This window comes from Patella vulgata, chromosome 1 (genome assembly GCF_932274485.2).
Source record: "Patella vulgata chromosome 1, xgPatVulg1.2, whole genome shotgun sequence".
Classification (NCBI taxonomy): domain Eukaryota; kingdom Metazoa; phylum Mollusca; class Gastropoda; family Patellidae; genus Patella; species Patella vulgata.
The window spans coordinates 44,604,102-44,612,909 of record NC_065879.2 but is presented as its reverse complement, the minus strand read 5'-3'; the positions used below and the strand labels follow the sequence as shown (position 1 = coordinate 44,612,909).

Sequence of the window (8,808 nt, the reverse complement as noted above, 5' to 3'; positions counted from 1 at the left end):
AGCATTTCACCTGTTCATGAACTTAACTATTTCTTTCTTTGACATACCTTTACAGAAATTTTGCCATAAATCTGTAGGAAAAACTATAGGATGTGCGTTACAGAAACTGTAGAATATTTCCTAAAGGCCCCCAAAATTCTGTAGAATACTATAGAATTTTATCCTATAGAAAATGGGACACGCCCCCCCCCCCCCCCAAAAAAAAAACCAAACAAAAAAACTCTATAGATTTTCTATAGAATTCTACACTGGTATTCTGTAGAACTTTTTGCTAAGGGGAGGCAGTTTGTCAGCTGGGTATTTATAGTGAATAAAGTCTTTTAAAAGTACCAATGGTTTAAGTTACTATACAAATAGTCACTTGTTGAAAATAATGGTCGATATTCGAAATGTTCTCAAAACCGTTAGCCATCATCAGATTACACATAAGAAGCTAATTACGCCACCCGAGCAGCCACGCCAGATGTTACTCTGTGTGCTAAAGGTATGTATATTGAAGCATCTCACATATGTTGTGTTGTTTATTCTGTAGCTGCGCAGTGCGCCATACTTCCCAAAGTTACAAATAAAAAATTGATAAGTTAACAGACATTGATAATATTACAGATAATGATATGTCCATAGATAATGACAAGACTACAGACCATGGCCAAACTACAGACTATGACAAGATCAAAGACATTGATAATACCAATTGCGCCATAAACGAGTTAATAAAGCAAACGCCCGGCCTGTCAACAAGTACTGATTCTATCAAAAGTTTGCTTCAAATCCCTTTCTAAACTACCCCATGACGCAAGACTCTATGTTATACCGGCTTGTCACATGACTTGGCTGAGGAGGGAATCCATTTCCAGCTTGTATTTGTCGTTAGTCTATGCCCATTTACCACAAATATCGAAGCCTAAGTAAATTATTCTTTTTTCCGGTGTTTAGTCTTTAATTCTACTAGACTTTTAAGTCTTTCAGTGTTCTCCCAACCGGTAGCCATTATATCACACATAAGAAGCGCCCATTACGTCACCCGAACAGTTAATGTCCACCATTTTTGTATTGTGGGCGCCCCATGGGTGTTTTTTTTAGAGAATCCTTTATTTTTTTTTTAGCAAGATTGAGTGTTTCTACTATTCGTTTGATATACACCAAAGCTGTCAAATATTTATTGAAAATAAATACTTTCGTAGGAAGATATCTTTTAAAGCAATATACAAGATGTTACACCGTTTAGCGTTATTTTATACATAGGCACTTCTATTATTAAACAATATGCAACAACAAATAACTATTTCTCACAGGAATAATTACATTAATTTTTCTGCGTTTGACATTTCTGAAAATTACCATAGCGTAGGTGACATTTAGAAACCTTATAAGTCTACATAACAATAAAAAGAAATGTTATGATTCATATTCTCATTGGCTAAGGGTTAATAGTGCATAGTTTATTCACAATAATTTCAAATTGAAACAAGAAAACGAGTACGCGAACTTGTATGGTTTTCTGACACATTTTTTGAATTATTACTTAAACCTGTAAATTGACTTTCTTTGATCACTAAAGTGTGAAACAAATTCCTTGGGGGTTTAGTTATTTGTAATTGTTGAATGGTGCAAGGAGTTCATACCGAACAATATTATAATAAACACATAAATCAAAATTTGTGTCCATTATTTGAAATTAGAAATCCCATAAATCCAAAAAAAAAACCCACCAATAATTACATTATTCCTACGGGACTAGGATTATACAGAAACGGAACGCTTACGCTTACGGGTTGTCCCTGGATCTATTCACTTGATTTAATCGTACTTTTATCATTTATTACTTAAAGATACCTTATGTAAGAACTAAATCTACCTTTCACAGGTCTTTATTGTGGCGTCAAATGTTATATAAACTAGTATTTTAACACGTATTAACATTACATGCCCATAATCAATTCGCTAGGTCATCGGATGACTCTGATTTCATAAAGATTATAAAGATTCGGCCATCTAATGATTTAATTTAAAAATGGCATAGCGATACTAAGTCTCGAATAACAATTTTCGTTGTTATGATAATAAACAATCAATGACACATAATGGCAAAACTCCAAACAGAATAACAGGAACGACAAGCTATATATCCAAATCTTACATAATGCATCTTTAATGGCCGTGTTATGTGTTTGTGATCTGTCTTGTGCGCGGATTTGTCTTCTGCCATTTTGTTTGTTTGTTTATGTGCGGTGTTGTTCTCCTACACTAATGATATGATCGCTGCTGTATGTCTATGTTTCTTTTACCATTTCCAAAAATCAACAGATAACTAATATTTAGTTATTTTTAAATTGACTTCCTTTACCCACAACGGATCTTAAGTTCGAATCGCCGTAATAAACGTATCTAAATATTTCACCTAAAGTTGTATTCCAGTTATCAATCTCTTCGATTGTTCCAGGAACTCTGTGACTATTCTTTTTGCTCCAAACATGGATAGCATAGTTATTTCTCCAATTAAACCCTGTTTTAACATATAATAGATCGTCCTCGTACCAACTGGGTCGGTAAAATCTGTCACCCTCTAAATGTAAGGCGGTTTTGTTTTTCTTCCACAAACGAAGTGCCGCTTGTAAAGAGTTCGCGTAATATTCCGATCCATTAAATACTTTGTACTCTTCGTGAAGGGCTCTTAAAAATGTTGAATTACGTTGTGCAACAATAACAGCATTGCCCATACCAGTATTGGTGTCAACTAAACCCATTGTAATTGGGAAGTTTCTTAACGGTTCAAACGGTCTGATAAAGATTTCATCTGTATCCATGTAAATTCCACCATTTGCTGGAGAAAAAAAAACATATGCAAAAACAAAGAAAGTTATTCGGGATGTTCGTGCCTGGTTTGTACTTGTCATTGGTGCAAGATGAAGAGCAAGAAAAGTCGTCTACGGCGATAAACCAGGGTCCATATTCGTTGTTATGCACAATCTGATTTAAACACAGATACTATTTCGTTTCGTTTTTTTATAGTTTAAAATTTCGTTTTACTTGTCTCTACTACACTAGGATCTGGAAGATTTGTTATATTACCGGCGTTTTGGTTGAAGTGAGGGACAAGCCAATGAAACGGTCTGTTACGGCGACTTCTTGGCGTGTCATGCACGAAACCGTGATTATACCACAAGACACGTCAACGCTCATTGATTAATCAATGACTGATGTCGTAGGGTCAGAAGCAGCACGTAGGCCTACGACCCCTGACACGAACGACCTTCGTGTACAACTTGTCAGATCTTCATGTAGTATAGGCCATCGAAAGTATAAACAAAAGGAAACGAAATATAGATCTGTATTTTAATTCGATTGTTGTTGTGCATGGAAAGGAACTGATTTATATATTATTTTCATATGGCGCAGCAACGAGTAATAGTTCGAATTTGATAAGGAAGAAAATAAAGAGAAGATACGGATTTATTTCTAACAAATAAACCCATTCTGAATCACGAGATTGTCAATTCTTTCGCGCAGGTGCTGAAAATAGGGGTTTAATATCCTACTTTTCTACACCAACCGGGATAACGAAGACGGACAGAGTGTCGTGGGGGAAATTTTGATCCGAGCAGCGGCGCAACGAGCTACTCTTATTTTCATTTAAGGGGGTTCTAGAGCAGGGGTCCAGGGGGATCACCCTAGCTGAAAAGCGTACCAATTTTCATCTATATAGTATCAATGCATGCATATCAGAATGTAAGTCTGTCGGGTATCTGGTGGTGGGTGTGGCTGTGAGGACTGTGATTCTGGACATGCATACTTTGACTAGATTAACTCATAAGTGTACCACATGAAAATGATACAGAGTGCACAAAAGTATTACAAAAACACCCCGACGGACATTTCTAGTGGTGGGGTAGCCCTGATAGAGTTATGTAATTTCCAGACCACAGAACAGTTTGTGCGGTGGTCTATCCCTAACAGACATGACCATAATACCCCCACCCCCCTTCAACTAGGCTAGATTAGCTGAAGCCCCACCAACCCTAATTGGGCTCCCGTTCTATTCTCTATGTGCCCACCAACGTAAACACGCATATCGGATTTTCGTACCACCCGCACGAATATACCTGTTCCTTGCCACGCTGTACAATGCCGAGGAATTTTGTCGGCCAACGTCGTAATCGAACCTGCGACCTCCTGATCAATTAAACTTTTGGGATCTCGATTAATTAATTAGTTACTGAAATACCATTTGACAATAGTGGTCGTATTAAAATAAAATCGAGTGCTTCAACTCGAATTCGATATCATACCTATAAGTGTTTGCAGGCGAACTATATCAGAAGCATGCGCAGGCCATCTGACTTGTGACCCGGATATTTCGGAAGGCATCGGTCGGTGAATAAACTTGATATCTGGCACATCCTCTAACAATTTTGCCCACCATTTTCCTAATGGCGGCAAGTTGCCTATAACATAGATAGCAATAGGATTTTGGATCTTCTTAGCACTGAGAATAGACAAATAAAATTCCATCCGGAAATCGTAATGCCCAAACGTAATATAATATACGATATTAGGAACCTTGTAGCCATCTTGAGGTAGAAGACATTTTTTGTGATCTGTTATGTTTTGTTGACCAAGATACCACCGACATAAAATATCAGATTGTTCAGCAAATTCATCACAAAATATATTACGACTCAATGATCGGGCTGTTTTGTCGTATCTAGTCCATTCGTCTATAAGACATGGTGTGTTTTTATGACTATGTTTAACGTCGTGAATCACTTTCGTCTGTAAATATTTTGAATGTGTCTCTTTTTCTACTTCAAGCTTCTGAATATCGGTGACGATGGCCTTGTTGCCCCTTGCCAAAAATATGTAAAAAATTAAAAGTGGCAAGCAGGATATTACTAAGAGATATTTTTGAAGTGTCCGCATTTTTTGTTTGGTTCGTACGAACTGCACAAGACTCTAATCTTTCATTGTTTTCATTTTTCAAGGATTCAGAAGTAGCCCTGTAATTACCATACAACCTGGAAAAACAAATAGAACAACATAAATTAAGTCACAGATCGCATGACACCGGGAGAAAAATAGCTGCCAATATACTAATTACCCCACAAAATGCCAAGAAATCACAACTGAGTCGTACGGTAATGATTGTTACATTTTCCTATACCAGGGCCAAGTAAATCAGGTAAAGGAATTTCATACCGACTTTTTAATGGCGACGATCGATCGCCATAATAGCTCAAGCCAATCCTTTCTTAATTGGGGTCAATAATTAAGCACTCTACAAGAGTGAAATAGTTCAAAGAAAAATATTTATTTTATTTATTGACCGATTGAAGGAAAATGAAGGCTATATCCATGTATTGGTTACAGCTTTATCTAATGGCTAATTAATTTTTATAGGCATGGTAATCATGTCGATTTATGTATGAGATATAGTTTTAAGAAATGTAATGGGGTTTAACACCATAGGCCTTCTGTGGTGTGCCTACCTTGCTAATGAAGACGATGTTGTTGTAATGGTTTTATAATAATATTGAATATATGCAGTGTTACTTGTATTCATCTAGGCCACCATTAATTCCCCTCATATGGTCACCCAATTTAGTTCCTTCTATTTATAGACCCCCCCCCCCCCTATCTCCCTTACCCTCTTTTGTATGGCACTTTTTTGTTCTGTTTTTGGGGTGTATAATCGAATAATATTCATGACTTTGAAGCGAAGTGGCAAAAGAGATAACGGATCGGTTACGTTGTGATTTGATTAGATGTTTATTGCTTGCAATGTCTATGTAGTTTGTTTGTTGTTCGCAGGGTTTAACGTCAACTAGACACAAACTAAGTCATTTCGGGACTATGGTTCATATTTCTTTCAAAACCTACGAAGTTGAATGTGCAAGCGGGAAATCGAAACTACGCCACCTGCATAAATGATCTAGCCTACAGCGCCACGTTAAATCATTAAATCATCCCCACCCCCTCACTTCTTCACCCCCTTTCGGCAGACGACCACCGCCAAGAACAGTCGCATTATTTATTATGTCATACTGCTAAAGTTTTCGCTGTTAAATTGTAAGATTTTTTTGGTTTTTGTGTGTGAAGCTTACAACCGGCCCCCGGACCCATTCACTTGATCTGATACAATATACGTGTGTTGTTTATTGTTTGAAGTGTCGGCGTATATTATGTCATGTTTGTAGATTTAATTGTTTGTGTGTCGCGGTCCTCCTGTGCTTACTATATTGGTACTACTAAAATTGATTCCACTCTGATACCCACTGATCCGTACTTTTTATAAGTTTATCATGCACAGCGAAATTAAAGGACAATATTGGTGTCAGTCATTATCACATATGTAATAGAACTGGTTAAACACTTTCCAAATATAATTTTAACACATAGATCATTGCCACGATAGATGCGTAATAAAGGTTTCAACAATCGGAAGTGACGAAGGCAAAAGGAAAACACGGGTTATCCTTCTATGTAACTGACTGAAGTAATAACAGATACATGGGCGAATTTCTGCTCACTAATAATTCCTTCGAAGACCAAAAGATGTTGTGTGAGATTGTGAGAGGATATATGACAATTATTTGGAATTAAAAAGTTAAACATTTGTCGCTTCGCCGCCGGTCCGTATGAGAATGAATGAATGAAATGGGGTTTAACGTCCCACTTTCTGCTTATGAAAACGGGTATACGCCAAGAATTAATCTGGGAAATTATACATCCGAATCACAAGACAGCTGACCTTATGACCCTCATGTTCTGCGCCACTGACACGGGGAAACTACGTCGGAAAATCCAGAAGAACTTTCTCGACAAATGCAGGGAACGAACACAGGACCCCCAGGCTAGCGAGCCAGCGTCTTACCCACTAAGCCACCGTGGCCAAGGTGTAAACGGCGACCTCAGTCTTTCGTCCCATCCAAATGACCACTAACAGGGGTAAATAACATTTAAACAAATCGCAATTCACGAATTCACTATTCAAGCAATATACTAGGAATAGGGATATGACATAGGCATTTTGACTGTTCCCCGATCTCTCACTCATTTATAATGAATAAATATCTCTTTAAAAAAATACTTACTAAATTTGATTGAAATCCATATATTATTTTATGATGGTCTTTAATGTCTAAGATTGTCCTTTTCATGGAATTTGAATAACCTGTATTGAACTGAATTCAGCAATGTGCTTTTCGTCTGCTATCAGCGGTATACTAAGCTTTAATGATTAGTAGCGTGCTGAACACCAGATGTTTTGGATGGCCAACATGGTCTATAACCCCAAACACAAAAGATCAGTCAATTTTGAACATACGTTTAATATACAGGCAAAAAATTGACTTTATTATATATAAATAACACTGAAAAATCTACAATCTTGTATGTGTGTACAATGTCTATTTCTTGAGTTTTAATCCTAGATTTATTCAATTATATTCATAATCAATTTATATATTTCAATTATATTCATAATCCTAGTTTTCATCCTTTTTGTCTCCAAGTTCCAGATCAATATTGAATTTTCCGATCCGTCCTAAATTTCCTGATTCAACCCAAAGTTCTAAATTCATCCTAAAGGTCAGAGTCACCAGTTCATGTTTTATTTGGAACATACATTTCATCAGTTTCACTTTAATAGTCAATTTTCTCATCTATCCTAAAGTTCCTAATTTATCCTAGTTTCTCATCTATCTTTAACTCTAATTCTCACTTTAATACTCAATTTTCTCATCTATCCACATCAATCCTAAAGTTCCTGATTCATCCTAAAGTTCTCATCCATCTTTAAGTTCTAATTCATTCTCTTGTTTATGTTTATATCGGAACATAAATTGTCATAGTTCAACTTATATTCTCAACTTCGCAATACTCCTATTTATATTTAATGTGGAAGATAAATTACCAAATAAATCCTAACTTTCCAGATTGATCCAATGTTTATTTTCCATATTGAAGTTCAAGATTAAACATAAAGTTCCACATCAATTATTAGTCCCGAAAATTGTTCTCGGAATTTCTTGAATCCTAAATATTAGGACTTCGCATTAGCTCTATGAAACAGATTGATAAGATCTAGGTGTATTAACCGGATAAGATAAAAAGCTTCAAGTCGACCTTAGTGATTTTCGATTATTCTCCTGTCTAAATAACAGCTGTTATTGAAGTTGCGTTTCACGATAATATCAAAACTAAATCAATTTGTGATGAATATTCTTTATTTTGATCGTATTCGTGGAAATAATAGTACCCTTTGTAGTTAAATTAAATATTGACGCAAGTCTTTTGTTTGATTTTAACAATGGCAGGTGTACTTCCTGAAAGAGTTATTTAGTTCTGGCCATTGCTGGATTGACTTCTGTTACTTGAGCTTTTCAGGCAGTGTGTCTATTCTTCCCGTTCAATCAAATCTCTCCTAAGAACAGCAACATGACAACCCTTCGCTTAATCTGGGGTCTTCCCTATAACTTTAGACAGTGATTTAAGGTATTAAAAACGGCGAAAGTATTGTTTCGTCTCCATGCAGTATTGTTTACATTGTAGCCGATTTGATAGCCTCGTTTGTCACGTAATTAGTTTGTTTGCAATATTCTGCTATGCACTGGTTAATTGGGCGTAATATTGTTTTTGAGTCATGTCATAAGGTTATGTAAACATATATTGTTACGCAGTTAGGTATTAGTTGTTAATCAGACTATTGAGCAGTCATAATTAGAACAGAAATTTGCTTTCATTACAGCAGTGTTGAGTGGGATTAGGTCTGATCAAACGAAACAGTGCGAGGAGTATGAGGTTACACAT

General features: G+C 36.3%; 1 protein-coding gene across 2 annotated transcripts; it reads right to left on the bottom strand.

Annotated features, from left to right (window-relative positions):
- Nucleotides 1–293: 293 nt before the first annotated feature.
- On the bottom strand, nucleotides 294–8,062 carry LOC126819887 (uncharacterized). Of its 2 annotated transcripts, none has more exons than XM_050548047.2 (3): nucleotides 7,092–8,062; nucleotides 4,290–5,015; nucleotides 294–2,824 (listed from the first exon to the last, which is right to left on the bottom strand). In XM_050548047.2, exons 2-3 carry the CDS (start codon nucleotides 4,918–4,920, stop codon nucleotides 2,319–2,321), a joined length of 1,137 nt encoding a protein of 378 aa, XP_050404004.1. In that variant the 5' UTR covers nucleotides 4,921–5,015; nucleotides 7,092–8,062; the 3' UTR covers nucleotides 294–2,318. The 2 variants fall into 2 exon arrangements, with proteins under 2 accessions (XP_050404004.1, XP_050404005.1); XM_050548048.1 differs by lacking the exon at nucleotides 7,092–8,062 and adding an exon at nucleotides 5,487–5,581.
- Between the last annotated feature and the right edge of the window lie 746 nt (nucleotides 8,063–8,808).